At 50.8% G+C, this 20,430-nt stretch overlaps 3 protein-coding genes and 5 non-coding genes across 14 annotated transcripts; all 8 read left to right on the top strand.

The window, feature by feature from the left end:
• Positions 1–1,082: 1,082 nt before the first annotated feature.
• FLT3LG (fms related receptor tyrosine kinase 3 ligand) lies at positions 1,083–8,436 on the top strand. 7 transcript variants are annotated; one of them, XM_074316101.1, is made up of 8 exons: positions 1,083–1,221; positions 2,466–2,532; positions 3,248–3,358; positions 3,531–3,584; positions 3,858–4,001; positions 4,522–4,660; positions 5,897–6,078; positions 8,213–8,436. In XM_074316101.1, exons 2-8 carry the CDS (start codon positions 2,500–2,502, stop codon positions 8,420–8,422), a joined length of 873 nt encoding a protein of 290 aa, XP_074172202.1. In that variant the 5' UTR covers positions 1,083–1,221; positions 2,466–2,499; the 3' UTR covers positions 8,423–8,436. The 7 variants fall into 7 exon arrangements, with proteins under 7 accessions (XP_074172202.1, XP_074172204.1, XP_074172201.1 ...); XM_074316103.1 differs by lacking the exon at positions 1,083–1,221 and adding an exon at positions 2,047–2,148 and having other exon boundaries at positions 4,576–4,660; XM_074316100.1 differs by lacking the exon at positions 1,083–1,221 and adding an exon at positions 2,047–2,148.
• Positions 8,437–9,054: 618 nt separating this feature from the next.
• On the top strand, positions 9,055–12,649 carry RPL13A (ribosomal protein L13a). The gene is made up of 8 exons (XM_019741659.2): positions 9,055–9,140; positions 10,467–10,539; positions 10,962–11,027; positions 11,234–11,335; positions 11,520–11,605; positions 11,816–11,875; positions 12,207–12,329; positions 12,534–12,649. The coding sequence occupies exons 1-8, from the start codon at positions 9,126–9,128 to the stop codon at positions 12,618–12,620; spliced, it is 612 nt and encodes a 203-aa protein (XP_019597218.1). The 5' UTR covers positions 9,055–9,125; the 3' UTR covers positions 12,621–12,649.
• On the top strand, positions 10,586–10,669 carry LOC141567768 (small nucleolar RNA Z195/SNORD33/SNORD32 family). Its single transcript, XR_012490597.1, has one exon. It is a non-coding gene; the product is annotated as a small nucleolar RNA Z195/SNORD33/SNORD32 family (small nucleolar RNA).
• Positions 11,375–11,459, top strand: LOC141567767 (small nucleolar RNA Z195/SNORD33/SNORD32 family). The gene has a single exon (XR_012490596.1). It is a non-coding gene; the product is annotated as a small nucleolar RNA Z195/SNORD33/SNORD32 family (small nucleolar RNA).
• Positions 11,672–11,742, top strand: LOC141567769 (small nucleolar RNA SNORD34). The gene has a single exon (XR_012490598.1). It is a non-coding gene; the product is annotated as a small nucleolar RNA SNORD34 (small nucleolar RNA).
• On the top strand, positions 11,956–12,042 carry LOC141567771 (small nucleolar RNA SNORD35). The gene has a single exon (XR_012490600.1). It is a non-coding gene; the product is annotated as a small nucleolar RNA SNORD35 (small nucleolar RNA).
• Positions 12,650–16,585: 3,936 nt separating the features above from the next.
• On the top strand, positions 16,586–18,884 carry RPS11 (ribosomal protein S11). The gene is made up of 5 exons (XM_019741428.2): positions 16,586–16,730; positions 17,436–17,567; positions 17,754–17,829; positions 18,071–18,200; positions 18,720–18,884. The coding sequence occupies exons 1-5, from the start codon at positions 16,716–16,718 to the stop codon at positions 18,841–18,843; spliced, it is 477 nt and encodes a 158-aa protein (XP_019596987.1). The 5' UTR covers positions 16,586–16,715; the 3' UTR covers positions 18,844–18,884.
• LOC141567773 (small nucleolar RNA SNORD35) lies at positions 17,898–17,982 on the top strand. The gene has a single exon (XR_012490602.1). It is a non-coding gene; the product is annotated as a small nucleolar RNA SNORD35 (small nucleolar RNA).
• Positions 18,885–20,430: the final 1,546 nt, after the last annotated feature.

Below are 20,430 nucleotides of genomic sequence, written 5' to 3'. Positions count from 1 at the left end.
TCCTTTTTATGGCTGAAGAATATATATGTATGTTATGTATATATTATAATCTCACATCTTTCTCCGTGCCTCAGTGGACACTTAGGTTGTTTCCATGTCTTAACTGTTGTAAATAATGCTGCAGTGAACATGGAGTGCGGACACCTCTTAAGGATCCTGATTTCATTTCCTTTGGATAAATACCCAGATGTGGGATTGCTGGATCATGTGGTATTTTTCATTTTTTGAGGAATCTCCATGCTGTTTTCCACCGTGGCTGCATCATTTTACATTCCCACCAACAGTGCACGAGGGTTCCTTTTTTCCACACCCTCACCAACACCTGTTATTTCCTGTCTTTTTTATAATCTTTCTACAGATGTGAGGTGGTATCTCATTGTGGTTTTGATTTTCATTTCCCTGATGATTAGTGATTGCATTGAGTCTAGAAGTACAATGAGGATCTGATTAGGCTAGAAAAGTGGCAGAGAGCATCCCAGGCAGAGGGAACAGCACGTACAAGGCCCACAGGTGGGAAACAGCTTTGGGGGAACTCTAGTGGGCTGAATAGTGGTCCCCCAAAAGATACATCCGCATCCTCACCATTTGAATCTATGAATGTGACATTTGGAAAAACAGTCTTTTCAGATGTAATTCAGTTAAGGATCCTGAGAGAAGATCATCCTGGGTTATCCAAGTGGGACCTAAATCTAATGACAAGTGTCCTTACAAGAGACAGAAGGGGAGAAGACACAAGAGGACAAAGCCAAGAGGCAGAGGTGGAAATCTGTGTCTAGCCAGCTCCCCTTTCCTGGAGGTTGGAGGTGGGAGGTCCACAAGTTAGGATATCCTATGTCTCAAAGCCCAACCCCTCTAATCTTGTGTTTGTCTTTCTTGCCTGACCAACCCCCCATCCTGAGTCACCTCATTAGCATAAGCTCAGGTGATTTCAGGGGGCCCCTCATGAATAACAAAGACACTCCTATCATCTGAGGAAGTCTGAGGACTTAAGAGGTTGTCGCCAAGGAACCAGAGACAAAGACCAGACATATTCTCCTTTAAACTACAATAATGAAGAAGGAAAGAGGCCAGGATCCATTTATTCATTCAACAAAGATTGATTGAACACCTGCTCTGAGCCAAGCACAGTTCTAGGTGCTGGAGATCCAGCAGAATAAACAGACGCCCACCTTGGTTTTCCTGGAGCTGACGTCCCCATGGGGACAACTGACAATGAAGAAGGTAAATAAAGTGCTTGGTATGTCATAAGGTGATACATAAGTGACAAGGGAGAGACCAAAACAGTAGTGCAATTTGAAAAAGGGTGGTCGGGGAAGGCTCTGCCTGTGTGTGTGAGCAAAGGCCTGAATGGGATGGGGGTGGGGGGTGGGGGGGTGAGCCCTGTGGGCATCTGGAGGGGAGGGCATTCAGGCTAAGGGAATGGCAGTGCAAAGGCCCTGGGGCCGGAGTGTGCCTACCCCAGGCACCGCCAGGAGGCCAGGGCAGAGAAGGAACCTGGCTAGCTCTTTCAGGTCTGTGTGGGCCTCACTGAGAACTTGGTCTTTTAATCAGAATGTGGTGGGAGACTGGAGGGTTTGGAGCAGAGGTGGGGTGTGAGCTGACTTAGATCTTCATAAGCTCCCTCTGGCTAGATATGAATAACAGAGGTGAGGAGGCCACTGTGATACTCAGGTGGGAGATAATGGTGGCTGACCCCGGGTGATGGTAGCGGAGGTGATGAGAACTGATCGGATTCTGGAGACATTTGGACGGTCAGCCAACAAATTTGCAGATGGACTGGACTATCTGTGGGCAGTGAGAAACAGTCATAAGTCCACGCCAAGGCTTTGGTGTTCAAGGCGAAGATGAGGGGCTCATGGTGACCTCCTCCTTGCCATATGTGCATTGGTTCTAACTGGAGACAGATCCGGGTTCGAACCCCAAGTCCCCATTCACTGTATGTCCTACTCCGGGAATTTACCCAAACTCAGCCCTCCAGGGCGAGGCACCCTCCGCGGCGGGAGCCGCTACCTGTCACCACCAGGTGGCGTCCCTGGACTCAACCAGATCCACCCCAACTCATTTATCTCCCCCCAAAATATTCTTTCACTTTCGATCTCTGGCTGTCACTCGGCCTGGCCCTTTCCACACCCAGCTGGGGCAAGCCTGGTGCGGGAGGAGAAATGAACTACGGGTCCCCGAGGGGCGGGGCCGGGGTCCCCCTCCTGGGGCTGAGGGAGGAGGGGTGGGGGTCAGGTTCCTGGGTCCTCGCCTGGGGAGGGTTCCGGGGACCGGACGTCGGGGTTCTTAGAAGGAGAGATGCGGAGTTTTCACCGTAACTGGGGCGCATGCAGGAAGCCCGAAGGAGAAAGAGGCAGAAACTTTACCACATCAAGGGGCCAAGGGAGGGGTAGGGAGGTTAAGGGGCGGGCGAGGAAGGGACTGGGGTGTGGGGGTCCAAGACTTGCTCTTCTGTCCCTTGCAAGATCTGGCCACAGGCATGAGGGGCCCCCGGCCGAGATGACAGCGCTGCTGCCAGCCTGGAACCCAACAGTGCGTATACCTGGGGGACAAGGTAGGGGAAAGGCAGGGCAGTGTCAAGACGGGCAGAGCTGAAAGGGGAGATGCAGAGAAGTGGGGAGATGGACAGGAGGAGGAGGGGCGGATAGAGGTGGAGGGACATGGACAGAGATGGGGAGATGGACCGGGGTGGGGGAGATGGATAGAGGTGGAGGGAGACAGATGAGTGGAGGGAGATGGACACAAGTGGGAGAGACAGACAGGTGGGGGAGGTGGATGGAGATGGAGGGACATGGACCGGGTCGGGGGAAATGGACAGAAGTGGGGGAGATGGGCAGAAGTGGGGGAGATGGACAGAGGTGGGAGGAGATGGACAGGGGTTGGGGGAAGAAACAGGGAGGTGGGTACAAATGGGGAAGATGGGACCCCAAGGGAGAGATGAGCACAGGACGGCAGAGAGGTACACAGAGAAGGTTACCGGCAGAGGTGAGCAGAGACTGAGATCAATGGGCCAAGTTGGGGAGGTGGGTACAGAGAGAGACATGGGGGAAAGGAGACTGGATGGCATTGAACAGAAGCAGAGAGAAAAACAGGGACAGAGGGTCCGAGGTGAGCAGTCGGAAGGCAGATAGTGCAGGGGGCTGAGAACCGGAAGAAATGGACTGAGCCTTGGGAAAGGAGAAAGGGGAAAGAAGGGGGGGGCTTGACTGGGGGTGTGTGGAGTCAATAGAGGGCTCCCTGCCCCCAGACCTCCCTGCTGCTGCTGCTACTGCTCAGCCCCTGCCTTCGTGGAACCCCTGACTGCTCCTTCCGCCACAGCCCCATCTCTTCCACCTTCGCGGACTCCATCCGCAAGCTGGTGAGTGGGCTCCGCCCTCTCCTGCGCTCCCTGTCCGAGGTTCTGTCGCTGGGTCTCAGTTCTCCATGTCTGGGTCTCGGTCTTTGTGGCTCCCTGTCCCCCATTTCCCTGGGTCTCCATAGTTTTGTTTCGTCCTGTCTTCAGCCCAGCCTAACCCCATTTTCTCCGACAGTCTGACTACCTGCTTCAAGATTATCCCGTCACTGTTGCCTCCAACCTGCAGGACGTGAGTCACAGATGGGAGGGGCCTGGGATGAAGGTGGGAAAGAGACTTAAGATTCTTCTCCCCCCAGGGGTCCAGGCTAGTTTGCCAACCTGGTCTCCTCCTCCTCTGGACCCAGGAGCCCCTGCCCCCAGCCCCTCCTCCCTCAGACCCAGGAATCCAGGCCCCCAGCCCCTGCTCCCTCAGACCCAGGAGTCTGGGCCACCAGCACTCTCCTCCCCCAGGCCCCCAGACCCACTGCCCAAGGGACCCAGAGCTTGGGCTGTCTCTCCTCAGGATGAGTTCTGTGGGGCCTTCTGGCGCCTAGTTCTGGCCCAGCGCTGGATGGGACGGCTCAAGACTGTGGCTGGGTCCCAGATGGAAAACCTGCTGGAGGCTGTCAACACCGAGATACACTTTGTCACCTTATGTGCCTTCCAGGTCAGCCCTGAACTTGGGGGACAAGTGAGGGGAGCGAGATACCTTCCTAGGGAATGGGAAGTGGAGCTTACCTCGGCCTTACTGGAGATTTCTTTTGACTGGAGATTTCTTTTGACCGGAGCAACTCACGGGAGGTGGAGCTGGAACCCCAGTCCCACTGGGGGCCCCCTTGCTGGGGAATAACACTTCTTTAGGCACCGGAGGATGATGAGGGGTCTGGGTCCAATGCACCAATCCTGATGTATTTCTCAGGCCCTGTTGCTAAGGGGTTCTCTTTCCTAGCAAACTGGAGAAGACGGGGATCTAAATGCCCTCCAGACCCAGGTCTTCCTGGGCCCTGTTGCTGGGCATTGCTAAGGATGCTTCCCTAACACCCAGGGAGATCAGGTGTCCAAACCCTCCCTCTGAGACCCAGGCATCACTGGGCCCTGTTGCTGGGCATTGCCAGGCAGGGAAGGCCCTTGGCCTGAGGAGATGATGGGGGTGATGCTGTGGTGACATCTCCCTCCCCTGCCCCCAGCCCCTCCCCAGCTGTCTTCGCTTCGTCCAGACCAACATCTCCCACCTCCTGCAGGACACCTCCGAGCAGCTGGTGGCCTTGAAGCCCTGGATCACCCTCCGGAATTTCTCCAGGTGCCTGGAGCTGCAGTGTCAGCCGGGTAAAGGCTCCCAGTGCCCCAGCGCCCCAACCCAACTCTTCCTCTCCCAGCCTCACAGCCCCTCACACCCTCCACTCAGGGCATCCCAGACCCCACCTGCTCCCATGGGCTGTGTGACTTTGGGCATTTTCCCCCAAGTTCATTCCCCGTTCCAGGCCTTAGTTTACCCAGAAGGGACAACATTCCCTTCTATAAGGCAACTCTGTGCCATAGAAATATAAGGAGAGTCACACGTTTAAGTGTATATTTTCTAGTAGCCATTTTTTTTAAGTTAAAAAGAAAAACTCAGTAGATTTTTCTCAATTTCTCCCCGCATTTCCAGTCATTTTCTCACTTATATTTAGCTTTGTTTGTCATTTGTATTTACATTTATGACTATACATTTACTCAGACATCTGCTTGGTGTCTGGCATTGGAGACACAACATGGAACAAGACCAAATTTATGCACATCTGGGGCAGACATGCTAATCAGGAGACAGACAATAAACCTGGAAACAATAAAATAAACAGGAAAATATCTAAGTGTAATAAGCCCTATACAGGCAAATTAAAACAAGGTGATGGAATCACAACCTGAGGTGGGTGGTTGGAAAGTCACTGAAAGTTGGGAGCAAGGGAACAGCCAGTGCAAAGGTCCTGAGACAGAAACCTGCCTACAGTGAGGAGGCCCGTGCAGCTGGCGCCAGCAAGGGGGAGAGAGTGGGCGATGAGGGTACAGAGGGGACAAAGGGGGCCAGATGGTGTGAGGCTCTGTGGGCCAACAGAGCTCCATACGTTGTATTTTTTTATTGTTTATTATTCATTCGTTCATTTGAATATGTAATTTATGTAGATTGAACTCTTATTTAGTGAGCACTAAGCAGTGGGTTCTGGCGATAAATAAGACAGATAAGTATCCTGTCACCCACATGCAGCTCACAGACTATTAAGGGATGAAGAAGAATAAACAAATTGATATATAAACAAACACTAGACACATTTGTTGAGTTATAAAATATGCAAACTTCCTATGTGCCAGACACTGTTCCAAGCTTTTTCTTTATATGTGCTCATTTAGTTTTTGTGACAACCTCATGAGGTGGGTATCATGATGGTCCCCATTTTACAGATCAGGAGACAGGCACAGAGAGGCCAGCAGCCTGCCCAAGGTCACACAGCCAGCACCAGGCCGGATTTTCTTTCCTTCCTGGCCTCTCCTTTCTCCTTGATCACCCAGCCTCCTCTCTCCCTCCAGACTCCTCCACCCTGTTGCCCCCAAAGAGTCCCTGGGCCTTGGGGGCCACAGCCCTGCCAGCCCCTCAGGCCCCCGTGCTGCTCCTCGTGCTGCTGCTGCCTGCGGCCCTCCTGTTGCTGGCTGCTGCCTGGTGCCTGCACTGGCGAAGGAGGAGATGGAGAACGCTTCGCCCTGGGGAGCAGGTGAGCCAGCAGGGTGGGCAGAGGGGGTGGGATGGCCTGAGGGAGGGCCAGAGGCCTCAGTCACCCAACTATGGCTGACCCTGTAGGGGCTGCAGGTGCGTCTGCCTGTGGTCCCCAGGACGTGCTTGCTGCCCCTGCGGCTGGTGGAGCACTGACTCATCTTAGTCTTCACTGTAGGGCTGTGAGCTGGGGTGATGGAGGGGTCAGCTCTGGATGAAGGAAGACCCGTCTAGGGCTACGAGGGGGACAGACTGGAAGAGAGAGACTGGAGGCAAAAGAAGAGGCTGGGAGAAGGTCCAGAGAGAGAGGACAAGGGCTGAGCCAGGCTGGGACCATGGGGATGGAGAAGAGAGGATGGCGAGTGAGAAGTCACGGATCAAGAGGGACAGGGCTGGAGACTGACAGGCTAGGGGGGACTGGCACAGACAACCCTGTGTCTGGCCCAGTGACTGGTGGAAAGTGGGGAACTGGGGGAGGAGGGAGATTAGGGAAAGACAGTGAGCTCAGTGGAGACCTGTGGGCGTGAGGGGCCCCAGGGGAAATATTTGGGTGCAGGAGTCTGCAAGCCAGAGGAGAGTGGCCTCCTGGAGCAGAAGGCGGGACTCCTTCACAAGACCCTCTAGGTGTGAAAAAGCTCAGGGTTTTTCAGCCTGGGGCAGGTGTTGATGGAGATTTGAAAAATGCCACAGAAAAATGTGGGCATCAAAGGCCAGGCAAGAAAGCTGGGGCCTCCTGCCCAGGGCAGCAGCAATATGGGAGGTGTGTGATGGAGGAAAGACCCTGGGAACAGATATGAGGGCAGGAGGCAGGTGGATCAGGAGGGAGGCTTCAGTAGGTTCCTGATGGGCCCAGAGAGATCTAGCAAGAAGCATTTTGCAGTAACCACCTGCACATGTAAGTGCCTCAGTGACAGGCCTTGTGCTGAGGCTTTCCACAAATTCACTCAATTGAAAAGCCGGTGCCATTACTATCTCTGTTTCATAGACTCTGAAACCAAGGCACAGAGAGGTAAATAATTTGCCAAAAATCACACAGCTCGTGAGTGACAGAGCCAAGATTTACTCTGGGTTGTCTGGTTCTGGCATCTGTGCCTTTCACTCTTCTGTCTCAGTTTCCTTTTCTGTACAAAAGACTAATAGTCCTTCTACCATAGAGTTGTCCAGAGGTTAAGTGAAGTGACACATGCAAAGCCCTTAGAGCACCACTGTCCAACAGAAATAGAACACAAGCCACACACGTAATTTTGAATTTTCTAATGGCGACATTAAAAAAAAAAGTAAAAAGAAACAGGATACGTTAAAGAATATACAGAGGGTGCCAAAAAAAATGTATACATAAGAAAGGAAAAAACTATTAAAATTGTGACACTCAATATATACCGATAACAAAACATGAATGCAAGTCATGTGTATACATTTTTTTGGTACCCCCAGTGTTTTATTTCACCCTATGTTTCCAAAATGTTGCTGTTTCAACAGGTAATTAGTATTTTTAAAAATTATTGAGCTATTTTACATTCTTTTTTCCATACCAAGTCTTCAGAATCTACTGTGTATACTATCCTCACAGCATATGTCAACTCAGAAGCTAAATTATTATCAGAAATGCTGGATATGTACTTAGATTTCATGAAATTTACATTCGCAAAAAGATTCACCCACCCAAGTTGTTTGAAACAACATTTACAATAACTGGATCAAGGATCATTTTGTAAATTTAATGATTTTTCATTTCAACACATTTTTCTGAACAATAATTTTTATTACAATTTTTTTAAGTTAATACATCGAGAAGTTTTCCTCCCACCCCTGTCCCTGTTTTTTCACACTCCCTATAACCACACTATTAGTTTAAGGTAAAATTAAAAACTCAGGCTCATAGCCACATTTGGAGGGCTCAATATTTATGTGGCTGGAATCACCGCTAAGTTGGAGAGCGCAGATCTAGAAGTTTCCACTATTGCAGAGTTCTCTTGGACAGTGAGGCCCTAACACAGCGATTGCTGGCTGTGCATTGCTGGTTGTTTTCAGCAGTGAGCCTGTACAGGGCCCCCAGTTTTCTGCTTCCCTTTCTTCTGTCCATGGATCCTCAAACAGCCCAATGAGACAGACACATCTATCACCCCATTTTACAGAGGACACTGAGGCCCAGAGAGAGGAGTCACCTGCCAGAGGACACAGAGCCGGAACTTGGAGGAAGTCAGCTAGAGACTGGTCCCTGCCTCGACAGCACTGCCCCCGTCACTCTCTCCCCAGGATGGAGGCAACGCCAGCACCCAGCGCCAGCCCCAGCCCCAACTGCCTCCCTCTGTACAAAGCCCTTGTCCCCAGGAGATTGTATATAAATCCTTTTCTACCAGCTCTGACCAGGCCTATCTGTGGATGGGACAGGGTGTGGATGGGGCAGTTGGGGTTGGCATTTTGGTTTTTCAGTTAATGAAATATTTCATTCAAAACCTTTTTTCTGAGGCCTCATGGGGCCCCGGACCAGTGCAAGGCGATTCAGGCCCCCCAGACGAGAGTCAGAACCAGCCTAGCCCTCTCAGGGCTTCTGGTCAATAGGAGGGAAGACGGACACAGAGCCACAAGCACAAGATGATACGCGCTCTGATGGTGGGAACCCGGAAGAAGCACCTGACCCAGCCTGTGCCACCACGTGCCCTACAGCCTGCTGTCACTTGGAAGGGATAATGACGTTTCACCTCGCAAACGCCGCAGGCAGTTTGCGCGCGAGATCAGCCGCCCCTCAAAAATATGGCAGCGTAGGCTGGCCAGCCCCGCCCCAGCAGAGCCGTCTTCCATACCACGTGATCTCTTGCCCCACACAATCATGGCGGCTGAGGGCCGTTGGGGACGGTTCCCGGATTGGACAATCGGAAGACCCGCCTTCTAATGGAGGGACCTTCCTGCGCAAGCGCAAGGCATTCTGGCCAATGAAACGGCGGGAAGCTACTCATGCTCCCGTGTTGCGTAATTTCCTCCGCCCCTGTTTCAAGGGATAAGAAACCCTGCGCCTAGGCTTCCTTCTTTCCCAGGCGACTGCCGAAGATGGCGGAGGGGCAGGTGCGCGCTGTGCGCGGGCCGGTGTGGCGTGGGGCCGGGTGGGATCCAGACGAACAGAGTTGGACCCTTTTTCTCCTCCTACATGTGTAGTGAAGCTTAAGCTCGATAGTTGAGCAAAACGGGGAGCTTTTGGGTTAAGAGAACTGTGTAACAGGGAAACAGGAAATATTGGACTGTCTTTATCCCCAGAGCTGGGTAAATGCGGCATCGTTTCTCCCCCAGGGGTGACGATGGGGGCTTTCAGCACAGGAAGAGTTACTTTAAAAGTAGGCCTCGTTCACCTTGATCTGGGCTGGGCTTCGGGCGGATTGGACCCGTGTACCTCCAGCGATGGGGAACCACGTGGAAGGTGGCTGAGAACTCGAGGATTGGCCAAAATGGAGGGCACTTGCACTCTGCTCAAGGCGGCCTTGCTTTAATAGATCGTGAGAGTGCTAACTGGTTTCTCTGCAGCTCTGGGTATTTTGGTACGAAATCTTTCGCAGTGGGTCGAGAGAGCTCTTGAGTACGGGATTTTCAGGAATGAATTGTTTTTCCTTTGCTTTTGATGGATTCTTTGAAATCTTGTTGCTGGAAACAGAGTGATCAAATGCTCCACAGCCCTGGGACATCCTTCGTCCTTAACTACTTGGGGACCATCAATGAGGGCAGCAGAAGCTTATTTTTCTCTTAGTGCTCTGGCTTCTCGTGTAACATATATGAAGGGGGGGATGGCTTTGTAAAGGGGGTCCATGTGTGTTTCATGTAATGGGTCTGTGGTTGAGGAAGGAAAACCAAGTTTGAAAGTGGTCGAGTTCCTTGAGTGTCACTGCATTTACTGTATGCCTGGCACAGTTTGCATTGTATTTTCTGTAATTGATTTATCACAACGTCCCTGAGGCAGATACTGTTATCCTCATTTTCCAGGTGAGGTAGTTGCATGGAGAGCTGCAGATTTTTGGCCAAAGTTACATTGTCAGGAAGTCTGGCTTTAGATTCTGTACATTTTTGCGTTCCAACAGTCACAACGTGTATAACCAGCACTTGATAAGAGTGGGGACTTTTGATGAAGCTACAGCCTGGGCATAAAAATTCCTGCCCTGCAAGCAGCTGAGATGTGAGAGGAGTTCTTTGGTGTCTTATTCTGTTCACTGGAATTCTGATTCAAGCATTTGCTTTTTTGGGCCTCGTCTGAAAAGTGAGCCTTGGATCCTAGTGCTGAGTCTGATACTTTGATAGGTGGCACCTTGGGGGATATGGTGAAACAAGTTGAAAGCCATGGTTGCTTGGGGTGGGGAGTCAGAAAGCTGTGGGTGCCCCTAAGCCCTTTTCCCTTGTCTTTAACAGGTCCTGGTGCTCGATGGCCGAGGCCATCTCCTGGGCCGCCTGGCGGCCATCGTGGCCAAGCAGGTACTGCTGGGTAAGTGTCCACTGTCTGAAGCTCCCCCAGACATGAGTTCCGACCTGAGGTCAGTGATGAGCAACAATCACCATCTTTCGTTTGAGTCTCACGACCATGAGATCAACCCCATGCACCGCTCTGAGACCTGCCAGCCACTCCCTGGGGCTGGGAGTTGTGGGATCAAAACTTTTTTTTTTGTTGGGCTAACATTTAAGCATTAATCCAGCTCTGCCAATTACTGTTCTGTGGCTTGGGGCGAGGCTCCCCTGCCAGGGAATTGGCTTTCTTGAGTATTGTGGTCAGTTCCTTACCGGGGAGGATCCTCCTTTCCAGGCCCTCAGAAGTAACTGGGCAGGTGGGTGGTGGTCAGTGTAGGTAAAGCCCTCGGTGGTTTCTTGACATTTGCCCTCCATGGTTGCCTCACATTCATTTTCTTCTAGGCCGGAAGGTGGTGGTCGTGCGCTGTGAGGGCATCAACATTTCTGGCAATTTCTACAGAAACAAGTGTAAGTTAGAGCATGGGAGAAGGGCTGGAGAGGGTTGACCTATGAGGTGCTCAGCCTTCTTCATAGGCTCTGAAATCCATCCCACCAATGGTTGGAGGTGATAGTTTGGGTTCCAGAATAGGCCCGCAGGAGTATGGATGTGTGTGTGTTGGAAGAAGCTAGCATTTGCCTGGAGACTGTGAGGCCTCGTGTTTTCCTCTCATCAGTGAAGTACCTGGCCTTTCTCCGCAAGCGGATGAACACCAACCCATCCCGAGGCCCCTACCACTTCCGAGCTCCCAGCCGCATCTTTTGGCGGACTGTGCGAGGTAAGTTGGGCATAAGGATTTCAGATGGTGATGGGGCAGATGGCCAATGATGAGAACTTCCCCCACTCTTGTTCGAGTTTTCCAACCATGAGATGACCCCACATGCACTACCATCTGAGGCCACCTATTTGTCTGTTTTTGTGGGTATCCTCAGGAGCTCCACTAAGCTGTTGTCCCTCTACAGGCATGCTGCCCCACAAGACCAAGCGGGGCCAGGCCGCACTGGACCGCCTCAAGGTGTTTGATGGGATTCCACCACCCTATGACAAGGTAAGGTAGACCAGAGCCCCCCCCCACACACACACACACACACACATACAGTATCTGTGTGTCCCATGGTGTCCGTGATGATCCACGGTTACCTACATTGTTTGAGCCTCATGAGAACAGCACTAGCTGAGACACCTGCCCCAGCCAGCCTTCTTCCCGGTCTGTCCCTCATGCCAGGGCCCTAACTAAGCCTCTTTTCTTCCCTAACAGAAAAAACGAATGGTGGTTCCTGCTGCCCTCAAGGTTGTGCGTCTGAAGCCTACACGGAAGGTGAGTCCAGGTTATGCTGAGTGTGCTAACATGGGGATATCAAGCCACTGAAGGATGAACTTGAGGGGGTCCCCAAGACTGGCAGATGATGGCTTTTTCTCACGATGGTCTGCGGATGCCACTGTGGGCAGTGCCGATAATGCCAATGGCTTAGCTGATGCCAGGAAGAGCCCAGAACCCTTACAGGGGGTGGGTGTGTCTCATGTAAGTTTGCTGAGAAAGTTGGATTGTTCAATTCCCAGGATCCTCTAAGCCCATCATCTCTCAAGGCCACCCTTGCCCCAGTCCCAGCCCATTTTTTTACAACTTCATTCTTTCCCCCACGCCCCAGTTTGCTTACCTCGGGCGCCTGGCTCATGAGGTTGGCTGGAAGTACCAGGCAGTGACAGCCACTCTGGAAGAGAAGAGGAAGGAGAAGGCCAAGATCCATTACCGGAAGAAAAAACAGCTCATGGTGAGATCATGGGGATGGATGAGGGAGCACCACATTCCTGGGCAGGGCGTGGCAAGTGATATCTCTTAATGCAGTGGTCTTTGTTTGCCCCCAGAGGGCTCTGCCTAAAGCCCCGCCTGGAGTGTGGGTAGTGTGATTGGATCCCTGGGATGAGGGTGGTACCAGGCAGCAGCCACTGACTACCACCTGTCCTACCCCCCACAGAGGCTACGGAAACAGGCCGAAAAGAATGTGGAGAAGAAAATTGACAGATATACAGAGGTCCTGAAGACCCATGGACTCCTGGTCTGAGCCCAATAAAATTGACTCTTAATTCCTCATGCTTGGCCTTGCCTGCCCTTCCTCCATCGCCGCCCTTGGATGTGGGGGACCCCCAGGGACTGCCTTCCAGGGGCCACAGGCAGCCTGGGCTTTAGAAGGCTGGGAACACAGAAGGGGCCTTAATCACCACTGTTTTTAAGAAAGGCCTTTTAAAGTTTTAATGGCTCTAAGAGCTGTGCAGAAATAATTTGTGACGTTCGTAAAGAGTTTTTGGAAATAGAGAGTTGGAACAGTCAGTTCATTTTCAGTATTTGCAAGAAAGCTGGAAAGCACAAGTTTAAACTTCGCACATAGTCAGATACTATGCTATATTCTATAGCTGTTAGGATGTGAGAGACCACTTAGAGGCCTAGTGAGCCTGGTGTTTTACAAGGGTGGTTTACATGTAGACAACCAAGGAGTCATAGGTATTGATTGCTCTTCCCTACTGTACCTTGTGATCAGAAACAAATAAATTATTTTTAAAGAAATTTGGCGTCTTTGCAGTGTGTGTCTGCTGTGGAGGCAGGCCAAGGGGAGCCAGGACTTTGGAAAGCAAAAAGGGTTTGAAAAACAAAACTGGCTGTGCTGGTGTCTTTCCACACATAATGGATAGATGTTGGTTAATAACCTGTCATTCATGGAGAATTAAACTTAGATATTTGCCTACCAAAGAATTTCCTTGAGAAGCCTGTGTAAGTTGTATTTCTCAACTACTCTGGCTCCTGGTGCTCCCCAGTTGACAGCTGTCCTCTCAGCTGCAAAGAATTCTCTGCCAGCATTTTAAAGCCATGCCCCATCTGGAACATGGGCCATTCCAGTCTTCTGCCACACCAGGCAGGAAGCAAGTGGCAGTTAGGCACTAAGAGTGGAGTATCTCGTAAGTTCATAACGCCTTTTTACCTTGGTGACTCCCCACAAGGGTAAATACAGCAGGTTACAAGCCCTTCAGAGTTACCCTCGATCGATCACCTCCATCAGACCTTGTCCCCATTTCACTGGTGAGGTTTAGGTGCCAGACCCAGCATACCACAGGAAGCAGTCTGGCTTGACAAAGATCTGCCTTGGAAAGGAAACGATTTATACTGCCCCTGGGGTTGGTGGGCAATATTTAGAAACAATTTTATAATTTAGGAATTCAGTATTCAAATGCCTGACAGCACAAAGGAAGCTAGTTGAGGAAGGGGAAGACATTTTACTATAGTTCAGGGACAAATTATAACACATCATGCCATTCTATCATGCTTAATCTTTCCAAAATGTTCAAGGTACCACAGGCTTAGATTTTTCTCAATCATTTAACAAATGGGTGGTGTTCCTACCCTTCCTGGGGCTCCTGCTTACCAGGGGAGCTTCCTCCAGAAGTGACCAAAGACAGCTTAATTCTGAAGTTCAGCAAAACTGCGTGTTAAATCAGCCCAGTTGTAATCCCACAGAACGTGCAATCATTTAAAAAGATAAATCTGGCATTTATAAAAATACAGAACTTGGGCCAGCCCGGTGGCTCAGGCGGTTAGAGCTCCATGCTCCTAACTCTGAAGGCTGCCGGTTCGATTCCCGCATGGCCCAGTGGGCTCTCAACCACAAGGTTGCTGGTTCAACTCGACGAGTCCCGCAAGGGAGTGGGCAGCGCCCCCTGCAACTAAAATTGAACACGGCACCTTGAGCTAAGCTGCAGCTGAGCTCCCGGATGGCTCAGTTGGTTGGAGCACAGGCTCTCAACCACAAGGTTACCAGTTCAATTCCTGGAGTCCTGCAAGGGATGGTGGGCTGTGCCCCCTGCAACTAGTAACGGCAACTGGACCTGGAGCTGAGCTGCGCCCTCCACAACTAAGATTGAAAGGACAACAACTTGACTTGGAAAAAAGGCCTGGAAGTACACACTGTTCCCCAATAAAGTCCTGTTCCCCTGCCCCAATTAAAAAAAAAAAAAAATGCAGAACTTGTCACTTCAAAAGACACCATTACAAAGCTGAAGACAAACCAAAGACTGGGAGAAAATCAAATCATTTCTCTTTGGAAGAACTTGTATTTCGAATATATAAACAAAACTCAATAAGAAGGAAACAAACCAAGTAAAACTAGGCAAAGATTTGAATAGACATTGCACCAAAGAAGATACACAAATGGTCAATAAGAATGTGAGAAGATAATGAACATCATCCAACATTAGAGAATGCAAATGAAATCTCTGGGCGGACACTTAACCCTTCATGTAGGACAAATAACAGGGAATCGTAGCCTTGGCCAGCAGAAGGAACATTTTCAAAGCTCCAGTTCCATCTTGCCCAACTGCCCACCAAAACACCCTCCAAGGGTATGTGAGCATGCCTGTCTCGCCCAGGGGAGGGCCATAAGGGAGGGTCTTGTTTTAATAGGAATTTCTGAGTTCACTTGGAAGGATGAATGTCTCCAGGTCTACTACCATTTGCATTTCTGTTGGGAAATGTTTGAAATCTGGCAGAGGCCGGGAAATAGCCCCTTTAGAAGTAGTAACTAGAGTTGACTGAAGTTTATTACTGGACACCAAGGCAATTCACAATGCAAGTCAAAAAAATCAATGTGGTGGGTTGTAACCAGCCATAAATAAAACTTAATAGAAATGAAAAAAAAAAAAGTATATTGCAGGACAGAAAGAGTTAAAAGAATGGGAAATGAAGCAAGGGAGGAAGGAAGAAAGAGACAAGGGGAGAGGAGAGAGAAATGTGTTTGATCACAATGTATGTTATTTCCTATTGTGGGTTGTGATCAAAAACGTTGAAAAGCTAAGGACCTAAGTAAACATCTCCAAATTGCCCCCACCCCTTCACAGTGAAGCAGTATTTCTCTGCTTTTCCCTTATCATCAAAATCTCATCAGCTACTCTGAACAATGTGCAAAAATTGAGCATTTTAAAAACCCGAGAGGAAATCACACCTAATCCCACCACGTGTAGATGTAAACCACTGGGGCATGGGTTCTCTTCCAGGCTTTTTTCTAAATAACTTTAATACATAGGTTAGCACACAATGTAGATAGATAACAACAGTGGGTCCTGCCTTTTAAAAAAACTAAATACAATAAATCCTTTCCAAGTCGTGCAAAAACCCCAGAAATTATTTTTTCTTCAAGAAATACATTAGAAAGCTAGTGAGTACAGTACTGGGGGGAAGACACACAAAGTTCTAACACAAAATGAAAAGTCCCTCCCCGTTAATGCCCTCCCCACAGGGACAACTACAATAAAAAATGTATCATTCGAAATTCACAAAGCGATTAAAGTGTGAAAGAAATTTAAATAACCTTTCAAATCACTTACTGTAAGTCTGTAGCATTTATATTTCATATATTCTGCACCACCCACCGCGGTAGACATTAACCCCATGTGACTATTTAATCTTAAATCTAATAAAATTTAAAAATTCAGGTGGTCAGGGGCTACCGTGTTGGACGACCCAGATAAAGTACACTGCCATCACAGCGGAAATTTCTACTAGACAGCGCTGTTACAGACAACACAGAAAGGAATTTCTCACTAATCCACTGTCTGGGGATGAAGTGGGACATAGAAAAGAACAACATTAATCAAATTTCAAAAAGCTCATGGGCAGCACCTGCTCCTCACAAACCAGGCGGCGGCGCCGCGCATGCTCCTAAGATTTTCCGGTTGCCCACCCCGCAGAAAGAGGCCCGCCACCACATTCCGTTTGAACCCTGCACGAACACACCACGCGGTTCCCAAATCCCCTATACTCGCACGCCCCGCAGAAACGTGACAACCTCCCTCTAACTCTCGCGATAACATAGGAGGGCTCAAAGTTGGCCGTGCCTTCCCAACGGGAACTAGTGCGTCCCTCGCAATGACGGCTGGGATATTGCGAGACAGTGTGCCCCTCCCGCCCCTCTGCCCTTCGTCATCATGGTGGCGTCGGTGCAGTCTCCCAATCACCTGCTTGGTTAGGGCCATCCGTCAATCAGAGTCGCCCAAGCCTCCGCCTCAAACCGTGTTCCCCCGCCTCCTTTCGTCACTTCCTGTCTTGCCCCTGCGCAGTCGATAAGGAAAGCAGGAGGGCGCTGCGGCTTTCTTTTTTTCAGGCGCCCGCGAACATGGCGGATATTCAGGTTTGTGCTCGAGGCAGTCACCGTGCTTGTGGGTCCCTCCCGGGGCCTCAGGGGCGTGTCCTTGAAAGCGGGACCCCGCGCCCCAGTTTGGGGGTTAATTCCGAGCACCTTCGATTTCCTGTGGATTAATTCGGGCAGAAAACGGGTGTCTGCGTTAATTTAGATTAGCGCCTCGTAACACCTGGGGATCCGCACTTGGGTTTAATGGAGGCGCAAGTGTTTTAGGAGTTTTTTTAAATGAAAGGTTTACGGGGTGGTTTTCTGGAGGCCTTGGGTCTTAGGGTTAATCCTGTGAGAACTGAGTCCTAAGGGCTAATCCAGGGAGCCCGTCGTTTGGGTATTAATTTTGAAATTGTATTTGTTAGATAGGGAGTGAATCCTGGGTGGATGTCTTTGTATCTTGGAGAATAATCCGTGCTGAAAGGTGTGTCAGGGGAGTTAGAGGGATGATTCCATATCTCCGGGTTTTAAGGGGTGAGTTCTGCAGGCAGTGGGAAGCGTTTCAAAGCATAAGTGCTAAAGTGACCTCGAGTTCAGAGTTGAATCTGAATTAGAGGTAAATTTGGGGTAAGAGTGTTTTGGGAGGTAATTCTGGGGCAGTGTTTCTGGAGTAAATCTACCTGGGGATTTCTGGGAAGGTTTCCAGGCTTGGTTGCTGCCTGCTCTAGCCTTACCAGCTCACTAGTTTCCTCCTCATCCCTGTAGACTGAGCGTGCCTACCAAAAGCAGCCGACCATCTTTCAAAATAAGAAGAGGGTCCTGCTTGGAGAAACTGGCAAAGAGAAGCTTCCGCGGTACTACAAGAACATTGGTTTGGGCTTTAAGACACCCAAGGAGGTATGAGGACCCTCAGCAAAAAGAAAGCCATGTTTCCCTGCACGTGTGCCCAAACTGAGTGGCCCTACCCACATCTGTTCCCAGGGCTGCTGGGAATTGTAGTTTGTGTCCCTGGGGCCACACCCCCTGTTCTACTCAGGAACTACCTGTTAAAGGTTCATTCCCTTCCCTTCCTCATCCCTTTAGGCTATTGAGGGCACCTACATTGACAAGAAATGCCCGTTTACTGGTAATGTCTCCATCCGAGGGCGCATCCTATCTGGTGAGTGAGGCTCTCTGGGAGCTTGGGTTCAGATTCCTGGGTCTGAGGAGAGAAGGGCTAGACACACAGACTTCTGCCTGTTTTCACGATGGACTTTAGATGCCTGCTACAGGCACTGCTGAGCAACCCACTTGGCACAACTGATGCCAGAAGCAGGGCTTCTTGGGAACTCTGCTCTGCAGCTCCTGATTACCAGCTTTCCCTCTCAGGGAACCTGACCCAATCTGTCCCCTCCTCCCAGGTGTGGTGACCAAGATGAAGATGCAGAGGACCATTGTCATCCGCCGAGACTACCTCCACTACATCCGAAAGTACAACCGCTTTGAGAAGCGTCACAAGAACATGTCTGTGCACCTGTCCCCCTGCTTCAGGTGATCGTGGTGGGCCCCCAGGGAGCCCAGGCCAGCCACTCTCCCCGAGAGAGAGGATGGAGGGGTTGGGCTGCACTCAAGTCTGATACGGGACCTGACGTGGGTATTAACAGGCCACCTAGGCTGCCTGTGGAGGTCATAAACTTGGGGGTGGTGAGGAGGCTGCTGTCAGGGAGCAACCATTCTCTGGAACCTCCAGTTCTTTATAAAATGAAGATGATGGTTGGAGAGATTCTGTCCCCAAGAGGGCCCTGGAAGGGTTAGAGCATCTTCCACATAGCATTGAACTTGGTGTTTCACACATAGCTTGTGCTTAATAAGTAATGACGGGTGGGCAGCTGGAACTGGAAACAGGAGCTTGGTTGAGGTTTGGTAGAACCAAAGCTGAGAGGCCACAGCCTTATGACTATGAAGGGAAGGTTCTCCTAGGGGCCTGCTTGGGGCAGCCTTGTGCACCCTTCCCCTCACGCCCGCTCCCCCATCATATAACATAGCTGCTGTTGCTGTCCCCCTCTACAGAGATGTCCAGATTGGTGACATTGTTACAGTGGGTGAGTGCCGGCCCCTGAGCAAGACTGTGCGCTTCAACGTGCTCAAGGTCACCAAGGCTGCAGGCACCAAGAAGCAATTCCAGAAGTTCTGAGACAGGATTCCACTGAACAAAATAAAGTTATTTTTTTCTCAGTCAGGGGTCTGGCTCTCAGTCTCTGCCATTACTAGAGGGAGGGCTTGTCCCTGGGAATTGAGCTAGGTCGATAAGAAAGATAAGAGTTCTTTTTCATCCTCGGGGATATGAGGATGGGAAAGGGCCAAGTCCTGCCTCCTGCCCTCATCTCTGGGTGAAGACAATGTGTATTAAAGATGCTGCACGTTTCTTGATTGTCTCCGTTTGGTCCTTGTCACTTTCTACCTGGCCTTGAACTGCTTCCTCCCCCCGCCCCCCCCAATCTCTGGGGAGGAAGTGAGTGGGTGGGGGCTCCTGGCTTCTTGGGCACTCTCTAGCCTCACTGGGTAGAGGAAGAAGCAGCCGCCTTCTGGGCCTTGCTGGGGGGGGGGGGTTGGGTGGGCTTGAGCTCACACCTCCCTGGCTCTGAACTACAAAGGCCTTGACCCTAACCTAGCCTTCCTTTCTCTTCTGACAGCAGAGTGGGAGTAAGGCAGGGGGTCTCCCTCCTGTGAGCCCCTGCTCCCCCACCCCCAAGTGAATACCATGCCCATTTGCAGATGAGCAAACTCATCTGAGGGCAAGTTCTTTTCCTGGAGTCCCAGTGAGTAGCTGAGCTCCAGGTCTCAGATTCTGAAAAAATTTTCTTTGCCTGAAAATCCTTGTAAGGAAATTGGCCTTGTGGGCAAGTTATATAGTGAGGCCAAGCTGGATGATGCAGCTCAGCAGTGGAGGGTCACAGGCTGCTCAGAGATGGGTAGGAAGACCCTGGACTTGGGACTGATGGGGGGGCAGACCAGGTGTGTGTGGGGGGGGTACTTGGGTGAGAAGAGAAATTGGAGATGGGGAGGAATGGGGACAGGATCAGGCAAATTTAGAGAAAGATTCTGACAGGGCCAGACTGACCTTGGAAAAATATGGGAGATGGGGAGGGGTTTGACAATTGGTAACAGCTTAAGGCATTCTCTTAGAAGCAGAGGAAAATGGGAAAGAGAGACCTTGGTTTCAGAGAAGAGAGACTGGACAGAGGGCTGAGCTGGATGCAGAACAGACACCACAGGTGGGGGCAGAATCAGATTTCAGAAACATACAGGTGGACCTTGGGCATCACACAAAATTAAGAGACGCAGAGCAGGAGGGCGCCAGGTATAGACTGAAAAAGGTGGAGAAAGAACAGGGAGAGAAAGGGAGGCAAGGATTTCTGGGCTCCAAAGGGAGAGACCCTCACCCAAGCAGAGATGGAGACAGAAGGAACATCCTGGAGTCACGCTGGCTTTGCCTCTCGGGGTCTGGCGCTGGGGTCCCCATGTCCGTGCCTCCCATGCCTGTACCAGGGACTGCAGCACATCACTGGTACAAGGGTTGGGAGACAAGGCCGTGAGGAGAGGACAGCTGCCAGGGATCAGCCCAGCGGCTCCTTTTTACCCTGGCTCAGTGAGGGCGGGGGTTCCTGCCAGAGGAAGTGGGGCCGCATCAAAGAGGGCAGGAAGGGGCAGGGACAGGTCAAAAGGGAGCAACGCCCAAATTTCAGCCTGTGAAGCCCGCCCCACCCGGGTCTAGGGATAG

The sequence above is a fragment of the Rhinolophus sinicus genome, linkage group LG11 (genome assembly GCF_036562045.2).
Source record: "Rhinolophus sinicus isolate RSC01 linkage group LG11, ASM3656204v1, whole genome shotgun sequence".
Classification (NCBI taxonomy): domain Eukaryota; kingdom Metazoa; phylum Chordata; class Mammalia; order Chiroptera; family Rhinolophidae; genus Rhinolophus; species Rhinolophus sinicus.
This window is presented reverse-complemented; position numbering and strand designations above follow the sequence as displayed.